This window comes from Malania oleifera, chromosome 6 (genome assembly GCF_029873635.1).
Source record: "Malania oleifera isolate guangnan ecotype guangnan chromosome 6, ASM2987363v1, whole genome shotgun sequence".
In the NCBI taxonomy this organism is placed as follows: Eukaryota; Viridiplantae; Streptophyta; class Magnoliopsida; order Santalales; family Ximeniaceae; genus Malania; species Malania oleifera.
The window spans coordinates 101,876,920-101,900,640 of NC_080422.1; the positions used below are offsets into that span (position 1 = coordinate 101,876,920).

The 23,721-nt window shown below is 37.9% G+C and overlaps 1 protein-coding gene across 1 annotated transcript; it reads left to right on the forward strand.

Annotated features, from left to right (window-relative positions):
• Positions 1 to 7,896: 7,896 nt before the first annotated feature.
• Positions 7,897 to 9,496, forward strand: LOC131157217 (early nodulin-93-like). The gene is made up of 4 exons (XM_058111201.1): positions 7,897 to 8,125; positions 8,771 to 8,832; positions 8,960 to 9,035; positions 9,175 to 9,496. Exons 1-4 carry the CDS (start codon positions 8,032 to 8,034, stop codon positions 9,282 to 9,284), a joined length of 342 nt encoding a protein of 113 aa, XP_057967184.1. The 5' UTR covers positions 7,897 to 8,031; the 3' UTR covers positions 9,285 to 9,496.
• Positions 9,497 to 23,721: the final 14,225 nt, after the last annotated feature.

Consider the following 23,721-nt stretch of genomic DNA (forward strand, 5'->3'; position numbering starts at 1 on the left):
CTAATGGATTCTCGTAATTGTTTTCAGGATGGAATCCAGGGATATTACTGCCAACGTGGAAGGCAGTAGTAGTGAGGGTGCCGGCCCTGAGGCTGGCAGCAACTCCACTAATGTATTGTGTTATTTCGCGCAGCAGCTTATGGCTGAGGTAGTGCGAACGAATAGAGGTCAGGACCGTTTTACAATTGAGATGGGTTGCTCCATCGATCAGTTCACCAGATTGAAGCCTTCGGCTTTCGTAGGCAGTGTAGATCCAGTTTGTGCTGAGAATTGGATTCAGGAGATCGAGAAGATCCTGGATGTCTTGAACTGAACAGAGAATCAGAAGGTCACCTTTGCCACGTTCAAGTTGGTAGGAGAGGCTAAGAGATGGTGGGTGTCTATAAAGAAGATGGAGGAACTCTGATCAATACTCGTAGCATTGATTTTGGGTCTTGTTCAAAGAGTTATTCTTTGAACGGTATTTTCCGACCACGATTAGAAACACGAAGATGGAGGAATTCATGAGTCTGATACAGGAGTCGCTGACAGTGCAGTAGTACGCTGCCAAATTCCAAAAACTGTCCTGATTCACTCCATTCGTGACACCGGATGAAGTGAAGAAGGCCTAGAAGTTTTAGAGGGGTCTGAGGAAGGAGATTCGTAGGTAGACGGCGATTCTGCAGTTACAAGACTTTGCTACATTGGTTGATAAAGCCACGGTGACAGAGAAGTGTTTGCTTGAGGACGCAGAGGTCTAGGTTTCGAAGAAGAGGCTAGCGCCTCCTAGTTCTTCGTCTGGGGCAAAGCAGGGTAACTAGAAAAAGAACAGTGGTGGTTTGTCTCAAAACACCGCACATTTTCAACGTTGCCTTTTGTGTGGTAGGAGACACCCTGGGCAGTGTTAGTTGTCTACGGGGGCTTGTATGCAGTGTGGTAAGAAAGGGCACCAAGCGAGAGATTGTGGGATGTAGGGAAATAGTGGAACCTCGAAGTAGCCATACAGAGAGAATGCTCTGACACTGTGTGGTAGTCAGCAGGGGGGTACAACCCAGGCTAGGGTGTATTCTCTGACTCCTGGTGACACTGAGAACACTGGTGACGTAGTCATAGGTATCATTTACATGCTTTCTCATAAAGCTGTAGTATTATTTGATTCTGGGGCAATGCATTCTTTTATTTCCCATGGATTTGTTAAAATGTGTGGATTAGAGGCGCAATTATTAAATTATGAACTGGTAGTAGCTACACTGTCTGGGTCTGCGGTCGGGTGTAGCAGTATAGTCCGTGACTTTCCGGTTGAAATTCAGGGAAGGATGCTACCAGTTGACCTTGTGGTGTATGACATGTTTGGCTTTGATATCATCTTTTAGATGGACTAGTTGTTAGCCAGTTATGCTAGTATCGATTGCCACATGAGGGAGGTGTTGTTCAAACTGCCAGGAAAGCAGGAATTTCAGTTCCTTGGATCGTGTGTGTGTTTTACACCATAGATCCTTTTTTCTATGCAAGTTAGAAGGCTACTCCTTAAAGGGTGCCAAGGGTATATGGTGTTTGTGAAAGACACACCAGCAGAAGAACAAGAATTGGAGATGATTGCTATAGTACGCGAGTTCCTTGATGTGTTTCCAGAAGACTTGCCAGGGTTACCTCTGGACCATGAAGTGGAATTTGCTATTGAGTTAGCTCTAGGTACGACGCCGATATCAAAAGTTCCGTATCGTATAGCTCCAGCCGAATTGAGAGAGTTGAAAGAATAGCTTTAGGAGTTGCTTGACAAGGGGTACATTCGACCTAGTGTTTCTCCTCAGGGAGCACCAGTGTTATTTGTGAAGAAGAAAGATGGGTCGATGAGGATGTATATCGACTACCGAGAACTGAATAAGGTGACGATAAAGAATAAACATCTGCTACCCAGGATCGATGATTTGTTTGACCAACTCTAGGGCATGCAAGTCTTCTCTAAGATTGACCTACGGTCTAGCTATCACCAACTGAAGGTGAAAGCGGAGGACGACGTCTCGAAAACTGCATTTCAAACCTGGTATAGCCATTTTGAATTTATGGTTATGCAATTTGGTTTGACTAATGCACCTGCAACATTTATGGATTTAATGAATAGGGTCTTCCACGAATATCTAGACCGGTTCGTTGTGGTATTTATCGATGATATCCTAGTGTATTAAAGGAGTGCTGCAAAGTATGAAGTTCATTTGAGGCTAGTATTGCAAATTCTTAGGGATAAGAGGTTGTATGCTAAAAAAAATAAGTGCGAGTTTTGGCTGGAATAGATTGCATTTTTGGGGCACATGGTGTCTAAAGAAGGTATATCCGTGGACCCGTGTAAGATTGAAGCAGTAGTGGACTGAGCGAGACTAAAGAATGTTCAGGAGGTCAGAAGTTTTCTAAGTCTTGCAGGTTACTACCATCGGTTTGTGGAAGGGTTCTCCAGTTTAGCAGGTCCTTTGATGAGACTCACACGGAAGAATGTGAGGTATGATTGGACTGATGAGTGCGAGCTGAGTTTCGAGGAGCTGAAATGGCGTCTGGTCACTGCTCCAGTTCTAACTCTTCCATCCAGTGATGGTGGCTTTGCTATTTATAGTGATGCTTCGAAAAAGGGTATTAGTTGTGTTTTAATGCAGCAGGGCAAGGTAGTTTCTTACGCTTCTCGTCAACTCAAAGAATACGAGAAGAACTACCCGACGCATGATATGGAGTTAGCCGCAGTAGTGTTTGCATTGAAAATTTGGAGGCACTACTTGTACGGTGAAAGGTGTGAGATTTTTACCAACCATAAAAGTCTTAAATACTTTTTCACCCAGAAGGAGCTCAACATAAGACAACGTAGATGGCTTGAGTTGATTAAAACTACAATTGTACTATTAGCTATCACCCAGGAAAAGCTAATGTGGTAGCTGATGCTCTGAGTCGGAAGTCTGTTGATGTGTCAGTCTCAGTAGTGGAGATTCAGCATCAGATCTGTATGGACCTTGAGAGGTTGAGTTTGGAGGTAGTAGAAGGAAACCATCAGGATGTCCTTGCTAGCTTGGTGGTACAACTAACTTTGCAGGAGAGGATCCGTATGGCGCAAAAGGAGGATCCCGAGTTGGTTGAGGTTACTGAAGGAATTCAGAAGGGGTTAAAGCTGAATTTTAATATCTCTGGTGATGGGATATTAAGATTTCACGGCAGGGTTTGTGTACCGAATGATGATGTGATTAAACGGGTCATTCTAGAGGACGCACCTAGTTCACTCTACACTATACATCTTGATACTACGAAAATGTACTGGGATTTGAGGGAATCTTTCTGGTGGTCCAACATTAAAAGAGAAATCGCCTGTTTTGTTGAGTAATGCTTGACATGTCAGTGGATCAAAGTGGAACATCAGAGGCCAGCAGGACCACTTCAGTTACTTGACATCCCTGAGTGGAAGTGGGAACACGTCTCGATGGATTTTGTGACAAGTCTACCTGTGCAATACATGGGTAGAATGCTATTTTGGTTATAGTGGATCGGCTGACGAAAATTGCACATTTCATTCCAATTAGAGTCAGCTACTCTCTGAATAGGCTGACAGAACTTTATGTGCAGGAGGTGGTATGACCCCATGGTGTCCCTATTTCTATTGTTTTAGATCGGGATCCGCATTTTACATCTCATTTTTGGAAGATTTTACAGGATGCCTTGGGATCGCGATTGACGTTCAGTACGTCTTTTCACTCGTAGACAGATGGACAGTCGGAGAGGACTATTCAGATGTTAGAGGATATGTTGCGAGATTGTGTACTAGATTTCGGTGATAGTTGGATACGATATCTACCGCTTGTTGAATTTGCATATAACAACAGTTACCAGGCAAGCATAAAATGGCACCTTATAAGGCTTTGTATGGTCGTCGGTGTCGATCTCCATTGTACTGGGATCAGGTAGGAGAGCGGTAGATACTGGGTCCAAAACTTATCCAACAGACTTCTGCAAAGGTCGAGTTAATTTGGGAAAGAATCAAAGCATATCAAAGTCGACAGAAAAGTTATGCTGAAACTCGTCGACGAGAGTTGGAATTTGAGGTAGGAGATATGGTATTCTTGAGGATCGCTCCGATGAAAGGGGTGATGAGGTTCGGGAAGAAGGGGAAGCTAAGTCCTCGGTATATCAGGCCTTTTGAGATCCTTGAAAGGATAGGTTCGGTTGCTTATCGAGTGGCTCGACCTCCAGCGTTATCCAGAGTCCATGATGTATTTCACGTGTCTGTACTGAAGAAGTACGTACCAGATCCATCACACGTACTGAGTTACGAACCTCTAGAGATCAGTGATGTCTTATCATATGAGGAAGTACCAGTGCAAATATTGGATCGGAAGGTGTAGCAGTTACAGACTAAGGAAATACCTCTCGTGAAGGTATTATGGCGTAACCATGCAGTGGAAGAAGCTTCATGGGAATTAGGATCTAAAATACGCCAGAAGTACCCGCAATTATTTGATAGTACATAAGTATGTATAGTAGTGTAGATGGTATAGATGAAATGGTATGATCTTTGGGAGAGTCTTGTTTATAGATGTATTCTTCTGAAATGTCATTTTGTAACCACGGTATTCCTCCGCCATATGTGAGGGTATGTAATGAATTTGGGCCAAAGTCATTTTGTAGGTGACAGTCAACTCTTTTGTAAAGCGGGATTATAAGAAAAGAATATGTTAGCAATTGTTAGTAAATTTTGAGGAAAAAATTCTTATAAGGAGGGGAGATTGTAGAGACCCAAACCCATATAAGTTGGGTTCGTCAATGAAGAAGTCACGTTCATTGACGAAGTCCTTCAAAGCCTTGTTGACGAATTTCAGAACCTTGTCGAAGAGCAAATACTGAGTGGGTCATAGAAATATTTGGAACTTGGGCTCGGCGATGAAGGGATGGCTTCGTCGATAAGCTGTGTGGTGGATTCGTCGATGAAGAAGCCGCCTCGTCGATGAGTTGGACTTGGTTAAAGGCCCTATAAATATCCATTTTGGTTTATTAACGGCTAAGTTTGCTCTCAAAAGCTCTCTCTCTCTCTCTCTCTCTCTCTCTCTCTCTCTCTCTCTAACTTGCGATTTTCTCTCTCTCTCAAAGGTTCTTCGTCGTTCGATGTCCGTTTCTAAAAACGGAGGTTCCTACGGGGATTAGAGGAGGAAGTTCTACAACTTTAGCGGATTAGATCGTTATTTTGAGGATTTTCGAGTTTTCCAAAAAATCAAGGTAAGGATCTGATCTCAATTTTGATTGGATATTTGGATAGAAGTCGAAATTATAGAAAGGTTATGTTCTGTGGTTTTTAGGTTTTGAGGGTCTCGGGTTGTCGATTTGGATCGGTTTTGTGCATAGTTGTGTTTCGAGTTTAAGGTAAAGGGAATTTGATTACAACAGTTATTTTTGGAAAACTAAACAGCTAAAAAGCTAATTTATATTTATATGTATGATTTAACTACTTATTTTCTAAATTCTACTGAGTAGAAATGTCGGTTTTTGCGATTTTCTAATTTTTGGTAAAAATATGGATTTCGGCGTATAGACTCCAAATGTTTTAAAACTTCTTTAGTTAGATTATTATGTATGTAGGAGATGCCTGAATCCTTTATTTTTATATAAAATGGTGTTTAATTATATCATATATCATATAGCGAATTTTGTTTAAATTAGTGTGACATGTGGATGAAATTGAACTTGTGAACATTTGATATTATTGATATGGATTATGGGAACAGAGTTCCAACTTGTTATATTGAAAATGTGGAAAATAGTGGCTGGTTATACACCGAGTTGTATATATGTAAAGACGGTGAACCGAGTGGATAGACGCCGATTTGAACCTGATGTGATTATCTAAATTTTTGAAAATACTATAATTGCACAGGTTATCATGTTTTGTTATAAATTGTATATATGATAAATGGAACCACAACTTATTACCAAAGGAGTTGAAAGATACTCCAGTAAATGGGGTTGAAAGATACTCCAATGTAAGAAGTTGAAAAAGCTTCATTAATGGAGGTGAAAGATACTCCCAATGGCAGGGAATTCCTTAGCTAGAAGGGTACAGTGCAACCACACATGTAAATCAGTGTGGGTACATAGATAGTCGGCTAGCAGGAGTAATAAAACCACTAGTGAAATAATAGACCAGATGGGGGCAGTCGGACTATATGCTTGACAAATGTCTACACGAACAGGGCATTGTTAGAGATATCTGTGCAGAACCCGTGCCACGAGGTAAAATAGGCGTTATATGTGATACAAAGTTGTTGGTCGTTCTATATTCATATACATGATTTAAAAGCTGATATGAAAAAACAGTATTGTTTATATTGATGTAGGTGTAGTGATTCGGTATTGAAAACCTTTGTTTTATACATATGGATACATGTTTTAAATTGAAATACTCATATGTGGATACACTGATTGTAACACTTTCTTCTTTGCTGAGAGGTGTCTCACCCTATTATACAACCTTTGTTTTCATGTCCATCAGCACGTCGGTTCTAGTAGCTAAAGGGATTGGGGATATTATATTTTGGTTTAGCTTACGTAAGCATTCGAATCATGTATTATACTTAAATGAAGGTCCTTTCTGGAGGATTGTAATAATAGGATTTATTCTATGTCTAGATTTATGTACTTGTGGATGTATTAGTAAGCTCTGGTATAAGTCTAATAGAAATCTCAATGAATGTTTATGTTTTTCCGCGACATTTACATTGTAATTATGTATGGTTTACACCCGTAGGTCCCTGTTTAGGGCGAGTTGTCTATGTATCTTGAACAAGTACAAGTATTTTGTATGAGTGAGTAACACTTGGATCCGTATAAAGGGTCAGGTCGTTACATGGAAAGTGTTGGGAATATCAATTAAGACCTTGGACCTTAAATTTGGATGAAACTCAATAAAATTTTGTATGACTTTTAGTTCAATTCACCTAATCTAAATATAAGGTTTGAATTTAGGCTCTTAACTTAAAAATGTTTCACAACGCCAACGTAAGATTCCTCAACATTATCATGAACTCATAGAAGTACACTTGAGAAATCAAGGTGGTTCTCGGGATCAAGATGCTCTCATGGAAATGGGCTTAGGTAGAGATTTTCACAATATCAAGACTTGATTAACCAAAAGAAAATTTAGTTCATTTTTATCCATGTTAGTTTGGTTAATTTGGTAGGTTCAATATCTCTTTTTGAAAAATTGGTCTTTAGTCAACAAAAAATTAAACCAGTTAATTGGATATTTAACAAAAAGTGCGAGCGCACATATAGTGTGTATGGGTAAATATTTAAAAAATAATAAATACATACATCAAACATATGTTACTGAAGACATTTCATTAGACGTAACATTTCTCATCAATAGAATGTTAGGGGAGGATGAAAAGCGGTAGAAGCCGGGAGACAGACAACCCCCCATGGCCCAAGTCTAGTGGACCTCCAAAAAAAAAAAACTCCCATCTAGCTCATGGTATTTTGTCTCAAGAGATTTTATTGATTCTGCATGCAACTTTTTTTGAACCCCCCCTTTTGAGAGCCCCTCATAGGGTGTGCCTATGCAGAATCAGGACGACACTCAACCACTCCAAAGCAGAAGTTGAAGCAACTAAAAAGGAGAAGGGCCATATGATAATTTCAACTGCTACGTAGCTAGCCAACTATTTCTTGGCAGACCCCTACTTAACCTAGCATTGAAAATCAAAGGCATGATGGGGAAGAGAACACAGGAATCAACCAAATGTAACAGTTACCCTCTTCCTCCTGAAAACAAAAACAAGTGTCTCCGACACTGGATTCATCTCCAAAACCATCAAACTCTTTTACCTCCCCTCCCCTGTTTTCTTCCCAACAACACTTACTCCTAGTATATATATACCTCAACAAAGCTTAAGCCATGCGTCCTCATTCATCCATTCATCAATCCATTCAAAAGCTTCAATTTTTTTCTCAATTTCCTCTGCAGGCTTGCCCTTGTAGCTCTTTAATTACCAACTAAGCTCTTGTTAGTTCTTCAATTCTATCTCCTGCAAAATGGCAAAGAATGTGGGACAGTCTTCCATGGAGAGAACCAGCCTGCAGGCTGCCCTGGACCAGAAGCTGGCCCTCGCCAAGCGTTGTTCTCATGGTACTTTCTTCTTTGCTTCTATCTTACCGCCCTTTTATTCATTTATATTGCTCTGTTTTTTTTTTTTTTAACATTTTTCTTTTTGATCTGAAATGGTAAAGTTCAATATTTAAGTGGTTGATTGTGATTTCCTCCCCATCTTTTCCTTTTTTCTACTTTTTTCTTGTGCAATTCATATTTCAACAGCTAAGGGACATGATGAGCACATCCTGCATTCCAGATTATTACATCAATATTTTTCTACCTAGTTTTTGACAGTTCACAAATATAATTAGAAAGGGCAGTCCTTTTGTTGATTTAGTTGAGAAGCAGCGGCCACTTTGCTGGTAGGACTCCCTTGTATGCCTTTCAGTCAGTACTCTAGAACACCTCTTTCCCATTTCACTGAAAAAATATTGATGAAACTTTAACCGTCATTTTGCACAAAATTTAGAAGATTCGAGATTCACCAGGTCGACCTGACGATTATGATTCCTGAGTTGGTTCAAGATCCGTGATCCTGGCCTTAAGACTTATAATGGTGCTAGCTAGACATTGTTAAATTGTAGCTGACTGCAGATTCTTTAGTTTACTTAACAAAAAAATATTATTCAATATTTGATTTTATATAAGATTAATCATTTATTTTTCCATGTATACACGCAGAAAGTGCAAAAGCAGGAGCTAGGGCAGCTGTTCTTGCCACCATTGCTTCAGCCATTCCAACTGTGAGTCTCTTCTTCAATTCCTCCCAATTTTGATCTGGGGCATGCATGTATGTGCTATATATACATTTTGAACCCTGAAGTGTGGTATAGATCGATGTTGTGATAGATTAAGTTAAATAATGTGCAGATGGCGAGTGTGAGGTTCCTGCCATGGGCAAGAGCCAATCTGAATCCAGCTGCTCAAGCTCTCATCATCTCCTCAGGTTAATTAATTTCTTAATAACCCTTAATTATCATCGATTATCAGTTAGCTCCTTCATGGTCTCTTTTTAATTCTACCTTCTTTTCTTTTAAACGATTTGTGGTGATGATGGCTTAATGTGTTTATGGGATATGATGCAGCGGCGGGAGCAGCATATTTCATATTAGCGGACAAGACAATTTTGGCAACGGCACGGCGAAACTCCTTCAACCAACAGGCCTCCTCCTCCATCACTCCCAAGCACTATTGACTGAAGCACGAAGCATTGCATCGCTTTGAGTGAAGTGAGCATGACTCCGAGCTCTTGTGGCAATTCCAAGGATTTTGTGGAGCTAGTGGGATTTGGGAATGTAAATCCATCTTCTACATCTTAAACAAAGATGGATTCTCACTACAGAGAGTGTTGTAGTGACTGGATTTTTGTACAAATCAATCAGTTTAGATGCAATCTGTGTTTGTTCAGTATTGGTGATCATCACCTTAGACGACATTATCTTCTGTGGATGCATTTTATCATATTCAACTCTCTTGGAAACCCATTTGGTTGTGAAACGTGTGCATTAGGTCTATGCAGGCAGGTAGCTAATTGAAAGAAAAGAACAACGAACACAACAATTTACATGGCCCAATAGTGTGATCACGTCCAAATTAAGTAGCTCTTGCAAAAATCTTCACCATAATGTCAATGAAAATAGTAGTAGAATTTTAACCCTTGGCTACAATTATGTGCTTAGTGCATACTGCGTGACATCAACATATTCTTAGACAACAGTATAATGCACCACATGCCTAACTCAAATTATTGTACAATTCGACCCCTTGTGCCCTCCTAATTAACACATCATTGGGCTTTTTTCATATAAAAAAGTCTCATGTGTGGAGGGTTGAGGTCCAATTGAAACATCCCAATTATTCACAAGCTTCAAGTGAATAAACCTTAAGACTATGAGCTACAACTCAAAATATACTATCTATAAAAGGAATAATAGAAAACAAAAGCTAGGCGTTGAAAGGAAATTCTTGGGAAATTGTTTATCTTGTAAGGTATAACACATTATTTGTAACAAATATAGCTTTTCAACGAGCCAAGCTTCTAGGTCACAGACCTAGGTGTTTGGAGACAAGGAAGGGTTGTGTGGCACTTATTTTGAGAGCTCCCTCGCAACCAAGTCAACAAACATTCACTCGTTCAAAACCTGCATGCACAAGCATCACATAAGTCACTTGAACTAGAGTAGCAGCAAGGAGAGTTAAATAACTTAAATTGTATGCAACCACGAACTCGTAAGGGGAAGAGTCATGAATATAACAAATATTCACTAAGCAACAACATACATAATAAACAAGCATCACAGCGCATATGTATGAAAGATTCTATTAATATTATTCAGCAATAGTACAAGCATTTATCAAGGAGTTCAAATTTCTAATACAAATCATGGAGAATTACATATATGATCATAAATCCTTGGGGAGTAATTGTTGGGATGTGAATCCCGCCCAAGATCAAATAACACACACACAAATAACACATAATATTTACGTGGTTCGGCCAATTTAACCTACGTCCATGGGAGAGGAGCAACTTCCCTATATATATATATAGGTATGCAGTGAAAGAGGAGGAGAATTACAATACACTCAACTCACTCACTTTAGTACACACTCACAGTACACTTACACTTCTTGTGTCTTCACTCACTCTCACTCACACTTCATTTGTGTGTATATCAACACTTTTCTGTGTATATCAATTCACCATCGAGAGCATAAAACAATGAAAGAGGAGTTCTCCTTTTATAGGTGGATAGAAGAAAATTATTTTAGCAAGTCTTTTCCTTTACACCAGCCGGCTGCAACAATCGACGACAACTTTGTCTTGCTTTATTAAATGAGGCAGGTCCCAACAAATCTCCCCCGCCCGACTCATGTAGAGAGTTCCACCAAACCTGTTGAGGCTCTACAAGCTTTGAGCTTTGATTTGGACATTGTCTTAGTCATCATATCTGATGCATTGTCATCAATATAAATCTTCTCTATACTCAACTGCTTTGACTCCAACGCTTCACGAATCTAGTGGTATCAAACATCAATATGCTTCAACTTTGAATGAAAACTTGGATTCTTGCTCAGATGAATAGTGTTTTTACTATCACAATAGAGAAGATACTTCTCTTGCTTGAGGCCAAGTTCCTCCAGGAACTTCTTCATCCATGGAAGCTCTTTGCTTGCTTCAATGATGGCGATGTATTCTGCCTCAGTAGTGGACAATGCAATATATTTTTGTAACTTTGATTGTCATGATACTGCTCCCCCAAGAAAATGTCATCACGTATCCCGAAGTAGACTTTCTGGAATCAACATCACCGGCCATGTCTGCATTTATATAACCTTCCAAGACATGTTTATCAGGACCAAAACATAAACATAAATGAGAAGTACCTCTTAGATACCTGAGAATCCACTTGACAGCTTCCCAATGTTCTTTGCCAGGATTAGAAAAGAATCGTCTGACTACTTCGACTGCATGAGCAATATCAGGTCTTGTGCATATCATGGTGTACATCAAGCTACCCACGGTTGAAGAGTAAGGCAATTTCTTCATTTCTTCTTTGTCATTTTCACTTGTTAGAAACTAAGGTGTAGTCCCAAGAGAGGGGGGTGAATTGGGTTTTAAAAAGTTTCTTTTAAATCTTTTTACAAATTCACAACCTTTTGTAAGTTTAGCAAACACACAAAAATGATTTTTTTAATGCTTAATTATACCAACTACAATCCACACTCAATATTAACACAAGCCAATTATTCTTAATGAGATGCTTTCAACAATGTTTATCAATCAACCAATCAATCACAAGATACTTAACGAATTATATGAGCTACAACACTTCCTTTATTCAGTATTTGCAAAACTCAGTTTAGAGTTTAAATAAAGCCCTGTATATATGAATATTGGTGCACTTCCTTTTAACCAAGATTTCTACAAATGATTAATCAACGGACTCCCTTTAAGGTTTCCACAAAATATCAATCAACGTACTCTCTTAAATTAAAAGTTTTCTCAATCTCAAACTTTCAGCTTCATGCACTTAGATACACAACCACACAATTTATATATGCAAAAAAATTAAAGAGTAAGGGTAGAGAGTGAGACCGAGTTTTTTACGAGGTTCGACTTATATCCAACCTACATCCTCGCCTTAGGCAAGACCACCTAACAATTCCACTATAGCATTCCTTTGCGGGCGAAACAAACTGTTACAATCCCTCCTTCAATTAGGGTGAGCCCCCTCTCCAAGCGATACCCCACACTTGATACAACAATTCAACCAACCTTGAACTGTCAAAAACTACAAGAGAAACAAGAAAACTTCCTTGTGTACAAGAGATGCTCTCAGATAGAGCTAGTTAGTACAAATATAGCACAAATAATACTTCAAAGTAAATATCAAAGAGAAGTGAATTGAAGCTCAAAGAAGTATGTCACCCGGATTCTTATTTTGATTTGTATCAAACCTCAAAATATTAGCTTTCAGATCAGTAATCAGAAACTCAGTTTATCTCAGAAAATTCTTAGCAAGAGTATGTGTGCAAGAGGGCTTTGAGAGAGAGTGAGCAATATAGCTTGAAAACTGATTTTCAATTCTTTGTATTGATTTGATTGGAGAAACCATGTATTTATAGGCTCGAAAAGTGTTAAATTTGTGTTGCCCAAGTTACTTGGAGTGTTTCCCAAGTTTATACGAAGTTTGGGGCACAAACAACTCGATTTTGTAATTTAAAAAGTTGTTTTAAAAACTAGTCATTCGAGAGTCAGTCACCTGATCCTTTTGAGCATAATGCAAATTTTCAGTTTAAAACAAGGTCAGGCGGCTGAGGATTCAGGGGTCAGTTGCCTGATCCTTCACTGCCTGTTCAAAATCAGTTCAGGAAAATCTTTAGTTGCCCGACCAAACATAGGTCAGTCGCCTGAAGAGTTATAAATTATGTTTTTGAGGTTTGTTTCCAAAATCCTTAGCCATCTTACTTTGATACATTTAAAAAATATTTTTTGGGGTTTTCAAAGTAAGGTTTCTAAGTCCATATCAACCCCTAAAGAGTTTAAAAACATTCAAAATGATATTTATAATGAAGTACTTACATAAGACTTCCTAAATATTTAAAAACTCTCTAAGCTTGAAGTTTTCATGTATACCTTTGCTTTGAATCCTCTTAAACTTAAGCTTTAATATTCTTTTACCTTCAACATGTTTTGAACATCTTGGTCCTCTTGAGCTTTCTTTTGATCACCTTTTTGATGAAGTATAGCTTTATGGTACTTGTGATCTTGGACTATCATTTCTTTGAACCTTTTGAACTTTGTCATACTAGGTTTCCTAAAATATCATCACTTAAAAAATAACTTGTTAAATTAACCTTTATTTATTATCATCAAAATAAGATTCACAAGTCATGTTAGGCCAACAATCTCCTCCTTTTTCATGATGACAAATAAGGAGTAAAGATGAGAGAACCTTGATTAGGCTCCCCCTTACAATAAGCATACCTTTTAACAATATGTAAAAAATGATGATTTCAAATATAAGTTCAAAACTCAATAAGTCATAATGAAATAATATAGCTCATTTCAACATACTTAGTATTAAGATATAGCTCATGTCAACATACTAGTATTAGTTAAAGTATTATCTCAAATAATTATAGCTTATGCTCATGTTACTTATATTCTCATTTGTGATTTCTCATTATGCTCATTTGTGCTTTCTCTCCCATGCTATATCTCATGTCAAGACTATGTATTTCATATGTTTGCCATGCTCTCATGTTTGCTCTTTAAGATATCTCTCCCCCTTTGACATCAATCAAAAAGAAATAAGGAGCATAATCACAAGAGTCTTAGGATAGATCATAATAAGCATAGTCATATTGTCATCAAAGAGTACAAAAAGTCACAATAATAGGGAGTTACAAGCAAAATCAAAAGATAAACAAAGCAAAAAAAAAAAATCCATGGAGATAATGGCAATACAACACAACAAGTAACAAAAAAAAAAAAATCAATCATCATCAGCATCATTATCATTATCATCATCAACTTCAACTTCTTCTATATCACCCTCCTCACTTCCATCTTCAAATTCTTCATCAGATGAAGCATCACTATGAGGGGTAGAGCTAGTATCCATGAGATCAACACTCTGAGATGAGCTAGCCCTATACTGCTCTATGCGAGTAAGGCGCTGATCAAGTGATGAGCAAGTAATGTGGAGTGAGGATACGTTCTCCTAAAGTGATTGGAGGCCTAAACGCATGTCTCTGCTGAATGTAGTGAACTCATGGTGAAAGGGTATAAACCAAGAAGGAGTGTCAACTAAAGGTCCTTGTTGCTGAGCTGGAGGTGGAGGAGGTAAAACTGCTGGCCTTTGTGGTCATCCATCTTTCAAAAACCAACCCTGCTCATGCTTTTCATATCTCATTTGTTTCAGGGTTGTGGAAGTGAAAAGATCATACCAAGTATGCTTGATGAACATTTTGGCAAGAGTAGTGACACTAAAATGGGCAAAGATGAGGTTTAGAGCACCACCATAAGGAAGGGTGACTCGATGAGCTTCCAATTTAGCCCACATCCATTTCAAAATTAGGCTAAAGAGATCAAGTTCCTTCCCCTTTAGCAATCACCGTAACACAAAACAATCTACGTAGGATATGTGATCATACGAACCGACTTGGGGTAGGATATTGTTTGTGATAATTTTCTGAAGTATTTGAGCTTGAAGATTCATCTATTTGTACATTGGAGGATGGCTAAAGTAAACAGGTTCCTCTACTATAATTAGTGGCAAGAATTCCTCGGGAGTGAAACCTTGCTCTAGAATCCACGTTTGAGCAAATGCTGGACACTCAAATTGTAGAGACTCGGATAATTTTCATAATTTAATAATCGGAGAAGGAGAGAAAAGGAATTAAAAATTAGAAAATTAAATAGGGTCTCGTCGATGAACATAGGGGATTCGTCGACGAGCACGCATGAGGGGCTCGTCGACGAGCACGTGTCTCGTTTATGAGAAGATATAGAAAGACTATATTTCGGTTCTGAATTTCATCGACGAGGATAAGCATTCGTCGACGAATTTCCATCTTGACCTTGTCAATGAAGGCCAGTGTATAAATAGCCTAAACCTTAATTTTCAGCTGGAAATTCATACACAAAATCCCCCTTTTCTCTCCTGTTCGTCTCTCCCACATTCTCTCTGAGTTTTCAGGCCGGATTCTTATCTTTTCGACAATCCGAGGCCACCACGACACTCCTGGGGATGTTCGCTACAAGTCTGCTGGAGTGGATCGTTGGTGAGGCTGTCTTGGATTTCAACCAAATTCAAGATAAGACCTTTTATCCAATATTTGGCTTTACCATAGTTATAAGAAATGTAGTACACAAAGAAATACTGAAGTTTTGTTCTAGGGGATGTTGTTTCAGAGGGTTTAATGGGGAATCCTGCGGGTGTAGGACCAGACACAGTAGGGACTTTTCAGTAATCAGGTAAAGGAAATATGCTACGCTAGGGATTTTAGATTGTATGTCAGAAGATTATGTTTATGTATATATATATCAGCTTATTGATCAATTTTTCTAGAATATTATTGTTATTATTATTATAGTAAAATTACAAAAATTGAGCATGAGATTTTAATTACTCAATTGTGTGGCATGAGTTTATTACAGTTTAGTATGATGATTATACAATTTTACAAATATCCAGTTATACAGTATATCAGCAGAAAGTATGATTTATAGTATTTTTCAGAAGGACATGATTTCTAAAACCATAATACTCAAACAGATATTACAGATATTTCAAACAAATATTATAGATATTTCAATTCAGATTTATAGTGTTATGGTTATTTTGAAATCATGTTAAAACAGCAAGATAAATATATATATATATATATATATATATATTACTATTACACAATATCAAATCCCTGAGAAAAATTGCAGACAGATTCAGACAGCAGAGCACAGTACCGTTGCTATTTAAGATAGAGTGCAACCACATATCTCAAATAGTATGTGGATTCCGTCTAACCACGCTAGGAGAGATTGCAGTCTCCCCAGCAAGCTCGGTTGAGGTGGCCGGTTAGACAAGATAGATTTGGAGATTGCTCGGAGAGACTGCAGTGGGCTAGATTGTTGATTGATAGAGAAATAGATTGACTTGCCTGGTAGGCCAACCAGAGTAAGTCCCGCCTACTAGCCGCACAACCCTATCATGAGGGGTTGAATCATGACATACAGATCTCAGGGTATTATCACAAAAGTTCTTATGTACAAATATATCATACAACAACAGTTATATTATGATATTAGAAGTATGTATAATTAGAAAACTCATATACACAGTTGTATTTTAAATTGCAGTGTATATGATTTATACAGTATATCAACTTACCTGTTTTACAGTATCAGTGTTGTGTCTGTATAGTAAAAGTGTAACTCAGCCGCCACATACTAGTAATAGCATATTTTCTCTTATTAAGTGTTGTCTCATCCCAGTGACTTATCATTTTTCAGGAGATCCAGTTAGACGAGCAGATCAGGCTCGTGAGTAAAGGACTTCTTACGCTGCCCTTACTAGAAGGGTAGGTGTTTCTATGGTGCCAGTGGTTTGGGGTAGATCCCAAATTTTTTGATGATGTCACTGGGTATTTATGATGTATGTATATATATACTTTGGGACTTATAGTTTTCTGGTATTGTATATAGATGTTTACAGTTTTTTGTGTACCGCTGCTTAGGATGGTGTACAGAGTTTTCTCAATGCTTTTCAAGCCTGAGATGTTTCAGTGACATTACAAATAGATTGGTTATATGTTTTATATATATGTACATATATTATGGAAAAAAAAATGATATAACCAGTAGGTCGTTACAGTTTGGTATCAGAGCCTAGGTTGCTAGGTTCTGTAGACCCTAGAATGCAACGGAAACAATACCAGAATATAGGAAAAAGGATTTGAGATTTTATTCTGTGGTCTGGATACAATATTTTCGTGGTGATTTTTGTGTTTTTCCTGAGGTGACGATTTCAGGAAAGTCATAGTAAACTAAGGTTGCAGGATTGGATTTTCAGTCAGGAATAAGAGGGATTGTTAATAGAGAATTTGGTTTTAGTTGAATGTAATAAATTAGATTTGTACGAGAGATAGGATTCTGAAATAGTGTTCTTTGTATTTTCAAGATGGATTTAGGTAGCAGTGGTACAAATGCTTGAAGTCATTGATTAGGACCCTCCAATATGGGAGGTGGAGATACAGATGTAGTGTTGCGCAGCATCACCCAGTAGGTGATGGCTGAGATGGCTAGGAGTGGGGGAGAGCGTGGCTGCACGATTGAGCAGTTTACGCAGATGAAGCCTCCATCTTTTGCTAAAGGACTTGACCCGATTGTAGCTGAAAACTGGGTTCAGGATGTTGAAGAGATTTTGGCAGTGCTTGCATGTAATAACGAGCAAAAGGTGTTATTGGCGACATTTAAAATGATAGGAGAGGAAAAGTACTGGTGGAGATCAGCACGATTGATTGAGGAACAAAGGCCTGATCCAGTGCCAGTGATGTGGAGTCAATTTAAGGAACTGTTCTTCGAGCGATATTTCCTTGCTATCGTTCGGAGTGCGAAGGCAGTAGAATTCCTGCACTTAGCTCAGGGGCTGATGACAGTGTCACAGTATGCCGCACGGTTTATTGAGTTGTCCCGTTTCGTCACACACTTGGCACCAGATGAGGAGAAGAAAGCAAGGAAGTTTGAGGAAGGCATGAAGTAGAATTTATTTGAGCAAGTTATCAGTTTTCAAGCACAGACGTTCGCGGAGGTGGTGAATAGAGCTGCCATTATCGAGAGTGGCATGCAGAGAGGTGCCATAGCTCAGAGTCAGAGAAAGAGACCTACACCTCAGAAATTTTAGGCGAGTTCCAGTCGAGGGCCATGGAGAGGAGATCGATATGAAGGTAGTCAGGGACGGATGATGGGGCACGGTGGTCCTTAGGGTAGATAGGCTATTTCTACTTGTCCTATATGTGGTTGGAGACATCCAAGTGAATATAGAATGGGAGAGGATGTCTGTTACCGTTGTGGGAGACCCAAGCATAGGTCTTGGTAGTGTCAGGGATTGCTGGCTTTCATAACCCATGTCATCAAGTTGACCTATGGAGATCACGTTAAGGCGAATGTATGGTATATGCCGAACATCCTTCAGTAATGGCTTGCAGCCAACATTTGTTTCTATCAACACATCTCCTAAACCAGAAACTTTGCATTTGACTTCATTTCCTATTTTAACAAAGCTATAATCACCAAATTTGTAAGATGAGAAGAAGTTTCTTCGTGCTGTTACATGGAATGATGCTGCAAAGTTAATTGTCCATGTTATGTCTTGGCAAGTAAGGTTAATGCGTCCTTCCTCACACACCATGTAAATTGCACCTTCATCAGAAGTCACAATTGCACTACTTTTGTCCTCCTCTTTCTTTTCTTTGTTGGTTTGTTTTGCCTTCCATTTCCAACAGTCATTCTTTATATGTCTAGGCTTATTACAATAATAACAGGTGAGGTTACCCCTTGATTTTGATCTGCCTCTGGACTTGCTTCTAGACCTACCTGTATTCTTGTTGTCTCCTTGGGAATATCTACTTCTACCCTTCTCAGTAACCATCATTTGTCCTTGAGAGTGAGTGGGCAAGCTTTGCTCAGCTCTTCTCTTGCTGTCTTTTGTAATTCTATCTTTCACCATGCTTAAGGTTACCTTTTCATTTGGTGTTGAATTATAGAGAGCTACCACCAGTGCCTCCCAGCTATCTGGTAATGAACTTAGCAAAATCAATCCTTGAATTTCATCTACAACAGTTAGTTCCATGCTTGCCAGATTATCAAGAATTTCATTAAATTTATCTAAGTGATATGAAACATTTTTTCCATCATATAACTTTAAACTCACAAGCCTTCTTATCATCAAGGCTTTGTTCTGGATATTCATTGGCTCGTACATCTCTCCCAGATGTTGCCAAAGTTTGTATGCATTCGTTTATTTGGCTGTATCACGAATTGCTCTTGTCTCAACCCCTGTCTTATAACACTGACAGCTTTTCTGCTGAACTTCTTCAAATCAGACTCAGTTACTCGACTTGGTATGATCCCTTTGCATTCAATGGAATCGAACAAATCTTTAGAGAACAACAAATCTTTCATCATTGTTTTTCAAATGTAATAATTTGTCTCTACAAGTCTGATCATGGAACTGCTTCCAATACTTGTACTTTCCTCCTTATAATATGCTGTAATACTGTACGTGGACAACTGTAGCGAACAATGTTGCTACAGTATAATCTCAAAGGTTAGGAACAAATCTAGTCGTGAAGGTAGTATCAATACACATCAATAAAACCTGTCATTAAGGCGATATTGATAAACAGAAATAAAACTTGTTGGCAAAGCGGTATTAATATAAAAATAAAAATAAAACATGTCAACAAGGCGGTAAACGAGTAGCTCTAATACCAATTGTTGGGATACGAATCCCACCTAAGATCAAATAACACACACACAAATAACACACAATATTTATGTGGTTCGGCCAATTTAGCCTACATCCACAGGAGATGAGTAACTTCACTATATATATATATATATGGGTATACAGTGAATGAGGAGGAGAATTACAATACGCTCAACTTACTCACTTCAGTACACACTCACAATGCACTCACACTTATTGTGTCTTCACTTATCTCACACAAACTTCATTTGTGTATGCATCAACACTATTCTGTGTATATCAATTCACCACCGAGAATATAAAACAATAAAGGAGTACTCCTTTTATAGGCAGATAGGAGAAAATTGTTTCAGAAGACTTCTCCTTTATACCAGCCACTTACAGCAATCGGCAGCAACTTTGTCTTGCTTTATTAAATGAGACGGGCCCCAATAGTAATGTACGGGGTTATAATCTCTCCCCAATTATCCCATTACATTGTCACCCTTCCACACAAAACTTCTACGATTTGTTGTGTCGCCTCTATATTCCCACATTCAGCAGACATGCCAATGAGTCTCTTCAAGAGGGAGGCATTGCTTTCATTCCAAAAATTTTTATCTATGTATGCATGAATCCATTTTCCAAGATCAGAATTATCCATGTAGCACAAGTAGGAAGAATGCTGAAGAAAGTGACATCATTTGGATCTGCATTGACTCCTGCATTGGCTGAAACAAAGCCAAGGCTTCCTTATGCTCATGTAGTGATATGGATATAACTACCAATCATAACTTTCCATGAGACTTAAGTATCTTCAATGTATACCGTCTAACGAATTTTGAGCGGTGTCTAGATTGCTACACTTGGGCTACATATCGTTAAGAGCATTAATGAGCTGCAGATTGAACCTGGCCCTCAATCCAATGCGGAATACCCAATTTCAGACACGCGCAAACTGTCTTACTCTCAATGGATTGGATTATTGCCCTCTTCGAGTTGGCCAGTTCAGGCATAGTCCAAAATCATAGCAGTCCACAAAACTACATCTCTTACAGGAATTTCATCAAAAATCTTACATGCGTAATCACAATCTGCATCTCGAAGACGGCTTCTGTCGAAAATGGGGGAAGCTCAAGGAGCACCCGCAGATTATCGTGCTCAGAATTGATCTGATCTCGCGACAACGGCAAATGCAGGTGGTGAATGGAGATCGAATGAGTCCAAAAGCCAGCACGCGAAGGGCCACCCAGGCCATGGTTTTCGGGGCAGCTTTATCCCAAACAACAGGCTTCGATCTGTGCACTTTCATATTTTTCATATGATCTGTGCCAGTGGAAGTAGGAGTGGAAAATGGGAGCTGATTGAAGCACTTAAAATGACCATAATACCCCTGTATCATTAAAATGACCATAATACCCTCATGTGATTTAGTGGCTTACCAAATTCATAAGTTAAACAAAATAGCTTTGTTTACATTGAGATTTTGTTTTAATAATTAATTTTTATATAATATTATCCAAACCTCCGGTGTGAAATGGTATTTTTTCATACATACTATGATGAAGTTTTTTTTAAATCAATTTCTGAAATATTAGAAGATCGCAAAATATATATTTTGTCACTATCTTATTATCAAGTTGGGCTACTATCTAATAATAAATTTTTGTAATTATTTTTATTTTGGTAATGTAGACTTGTGACAATGAGAAAATATGCAGTGTGCTACTAAATTGAAATTGAGTTTAATCTTACTCATAAAATTAATGAACCAAAAAGGTATGAGAGAGAGTGAATGAAAAAAACACAAGCTATCATATTTAAAATGCATGGCTTAGCATGTACTTAATTAAGAGATATTGAATAAAATATTTTTTAAATGCCATAGTCAGTTTTTTAATAATAGGGAAGTTGAATCTTTGACGCAAATTCACAAAGTTATAATAGAAGGCTCTTTTGGTAGCCCACTGATTTTTCATGTAATGCTAATTGTATAATGAGTAATTTTTCACATGAGAAAATTGTAGAGAGAATACTTTTGTAGTTGAACATGTTAGTCTTGGTGGTTATATGAGGTTAATTGTCTTGTTTTGATGATAAATAACCCATTAGTGGTTCAAGGCAAACTTTTTTTTGCATGTTTAATTATAATTAGTACAAATACAAATGCAAAGATTAAGTAGATTCTTAATAGGTTAGACATCATAAAAAAGCGGGAGAATGTTAGCCTTGTTGGCTACACTATCATGATTTATGTGTTTGATGATATTAATCTACTTGTTGTTCCTAGTGCATTCCTTTTTTCCAGATTATGTTTAGTACAGGTTTAAGGGACGAATACTTGAAGCATTGGTCAAAAGGCAAAGATCGGATGGAGTTGATGATCGAAGTAGGAAAGATCAAAAGGTCACATACTCGGATAGACTCAAGCACAACCAAATGAAGCTTAGTATAGAATCTTTGTAATGGATGTGTGTTTAAGGTAGTTTATTTTGTAACTCTTGCAGTTTTGTTTCATTCACAATTTGTGAGCAAGAGAGAATAAGCACTTTTGAATGAATGAATAAAATGCAAAGTGCAAAGTGTTGAGTTTTGGTATTCAAATATATTTCACAAAAAAAGATCAAGAACTTTCCTAAACAAGTCTATAAACTTGTATTTATAGCCCAAGAGCCAAAGGAGTCGTTAACTAGCCATTAGGAGCAAGTCCCAAACGTTTGGTTGAGCTCTAGCCATTGGAGCGCTGGGCTTGAGGCCAATGGTCGACCAGACACCCTTACTGGTCGACCAGTCACCTGGTCTATAAGAAAAAATAGCTACTAGAAAAGCTGGTTGACCATTCCCTTGTTTTGGTGGACCATTCCCTTGTTCCGGTCGACTGGAGCCTTGAATCAGAAAAAGTCTTCAACATAAAAGTTGTGATATTTTTTTTTAGCTTTCCATAGACACTAAAATTGTCATTTTAGGACTCTTCTAGCAAAATTTATGCTCAAAATACCGAAAGGTGTCCAGGACTCAAGATTGCACTACGTTAGTCGACGATTGCTCTGTTTTTTCTTTGACAAAAGGTCTTTTAATGATTTAAAACATTCTTGGACAAAAGTATATGAAATATATTAAGTCTAATAAAAATTAATACTTATACAAGTGAGTTTCCCCTTGCGTATAAGATATCTTGATTAAAAAAATACATTTGAAAACTTATTTGGATATCTTATATACTTCCATGTCCTTTAGACAATATGCTTTGACTTTCTTGAAGCTCTTGGACATAAAACTCATTTTGATAAAACTAAGACTAAGTATAAAGATGTTCAAAATACCAAGATGTTTGAAAACTTGTCCCATTGGAAAACAACTTTGAGTTTAGGATTCTTTTGACAAACTCTTTAATTTAACTTTGAAAACCATATATGTTGAGTTTGTGACTTTGGTGAAATCCTATAAACTCATGTATCCTAGTATGCATGCATTTGCTCAACTCTTGCTCAAGAATAGTGAATGAAACAAAACTGCAAGAGTTACAAAATAAACTATCTCAAACACAAAATCATTACAAAGATTCTACACTAAACTTCCTTTGGTTGTGCTTGGGTACATCCGAGTACATGACCTTTTGATCTTTCCTACTTCGATCATCAACTTGGTCCGATCTTTGCCTTTTGACCAATATTTCTAGTATTCGTCGTTGAACCTGTACTAAACATAATCTGCAAAAATGGAATACATTATGAACAACAAGTAGGTTAATATCATCAAAACACATAAACCATGATAGTGTAGCCAACAAGGTTAACATAACACATACTTATAAGTCATGGAGAAAATAGTTATTTTTCGATCCCCACTTCTCCTTATTTGATCTACTAATAATTGACCCCTTCTTTTTTATTTCAATTAAGTTGGCAAATTCACTTTGGACTATGTTAGGAACATCAATTTAAAAGCTTTGATTTTGATGAAACTCAAATAATTTTTGTATCCCCTTTTATTTATTGAAATTCATACAGTCCAAACACAAAATTTGAATTTCAAATTCTCAAACATGAAAATATTTTATAATGTAGAGGTAGGACTCCTCTAAGGGAGAGGGATTCCACAACACTATCGAGAACTTATAGAAGTCTATTTGAGAAATCAAGGTGGTTCTAGGGT